The sequence below is a fragment of the Lactuca serriola genome, chromosome 9, assembly GCF_051521515.1.
Source record: "Lactuca serriola cultivar US96UC23 chromosome 9, Lser_US96UC23_V15, whole genome shotgun sequence".
Classification (NCBI taxonomy): domain Eukaryota; kingdom Viridiplantae; phylum Streptophyta; class Magnoliopsida; order Asterales; family Asteraceae; genus Lactuca; species Lactuca serriola.
In genome coordinates this window covers 196579213-196580924 of record NC_136416.1, presented here as the reverse complement: position 1 = coordinate 196580924, position 1712 = coordinate 196579213, and the positions used below count along the sequence as shown (strand labels likewise).

The following is a 1712-nucleotide window of genomic DNA, read 5'->3' as shown; positions in this document are numbered from 1 at the left end:
AAAAAGCACAACACAAAATAGTAATGGATTTGTGGCTAGTGCTTGCGACGCTGACACCTTATACCTTTTAATATAATAAGCTTTTATAAAAAAAACACATGACGTACAAATAAAGTCCAAAAAACCGCGTGTGAACACAACCCCGGTTTGCCAGCTCATCACTAAAGCTCTCTAATAGTAGCGTCTCAATAACCACGTGCGCCTTTCAGGAGATTCGTCGTATTCAAACCCGTGTGTCAACAGTGTCTTAGCTGGTAGTCATGTCAACACCCCCTTCGTATAAATACTTTGACCTTCTTATCTCAAACTCAAATTTTCAAAACCATTCAGGATTTATTTTCTCTCTCTAGAAAACAACATGCAGAGAATGATCAAGATACCCAAGGAAGAAACAACAACCACCGCCGCCAACCGCCACCAACAACCACCGTGGGGCCGGCTTACAAATGATGAAGAAGCTCTGGTAATGGTTAATGCGTTGAAGAATGTTATAATGGGAGGTACTTCGGAGTATAGGAGTAGTACTTTTGATTATCAAAATGGATATGATTCGAGGTTGTTCTCGGCGATTGAGTACGCCACCCCCACCACCACCGCAACTGGGTGTTCTGTTCCAGTGGCGCCGGTCTCTGTTCCAGATACTTGTTCGGTTTGCAGGATTAATGGGTGTCTCGGGTGTACTTATTTTGCTGACGATATGAACTTGAATGTAAACGCTAGTGTTAGTGGTGGTGGCGGTGGAGTTGGTGGTCCGATTAAGAAAAAGAAGAAGAATTACAGAGGAGTGAGGCAGCGGCCATGGGGGAAATGGGCGGCGGAGATACGGGATCCACGTAAAGCAGCTCGCGTCTGGTTAGGGACGTTTGAGACGGCGGAGGCGGCAGCTCGAGCTTACGACAGAGCCGCCATTGAATTCAGGGGACCCAGAGCGAAGCTTAATTTCTCATTCGCAGACTATACAACATCGTCATTGCCGGAAAATAATCAGCCGGCGGTGCCACTGAGAGCTGCGAATTCATCAAGAAAGAAAGCGGAAGTCAACAATGGCCGGAAATTTGAATTGGATAGAGAGACGAAGGTGATGGAGAAGAAACCTGTTATAGAAAACGAGTTTTTGGGTGCAATATTTGAAGACGAAGATATTCAAGATTGGATGATAATGTTGGATTTTAACGGCGATTCTTCTGATTCGACACTTAGTGGAACTGTTTATAGTGTTTAATTATAGTTTGACTATAAAATTGGTGAAACTTCATGCTTGAAAAAAGTATTCTTTCTGATCATTAATGTGATAGTCACTATTTTGTTCGAAAAGATATTTGAATGTAATTTCTCCAGATTTTAAAAAAGGAGATCATGTTTATTACTTCACTAACTTGTTTCAAGAAATCCGTTTACATATCATAATTCTGCAACTTGAGATAAAAAATAAAAAATAAAAATAAAAATAAAAAGAGAATGAAATATCCATAAGAATGGTGTTAGTTATGTGACATTTAATAAGTTTATAGTTTCTTTTTACTAATTATAAAACTAATCATCAATTTTACAATTAGAATTAATAGAGTTGCCAGTTTAGGATTGTAAAAAATAAAAATATATATTATTTCAAAATTGTAAAAATAGTTTCACAATTCCAAATAAATTTAATCAAAATATCTTATTAACGTCTCTAGATAAGATGGCTGGTGGAATAAGGTCTAGGCTCCCCA

At 38.7% G+C, this 1712-nt stretch overlaps 1 protein-coding gene across 1 annotated transcript; it reads left to right on the top strand.

The window, feature by feature from the left end:
- The first annotated feature begins 304 nt into the window (after positions 1 to 304).
- LOC145074260 (ethylene-responsive transcription factor ERF109-like) lies at positions 305 to 1371 on the top strand. Its single transcript, XM_079020667.1, has one exon. The coding sequence runs from the start codon at positions 359 to 361 to the stop codon at positions 1220 to 1222; it is 864 nt and encodes a 287-aa protein (XP_078876793.1). The 5' UTR covers positions 305 to 358; the 3' UTR covers positions 1223 to 1371.
- The last annotated feature ends 341 nt before the right edge of the window (positions 1372 to 1712 follow it).

Excerpts from the sequence above, each read along its gene's own strand:
- LOC145074260 (XM_079020667.1), top strand. The coding sequence starts at position 359 with ATGCAGAGAATGATCAAGATACCCAAGGAAGAAACAACAACCACCGCC.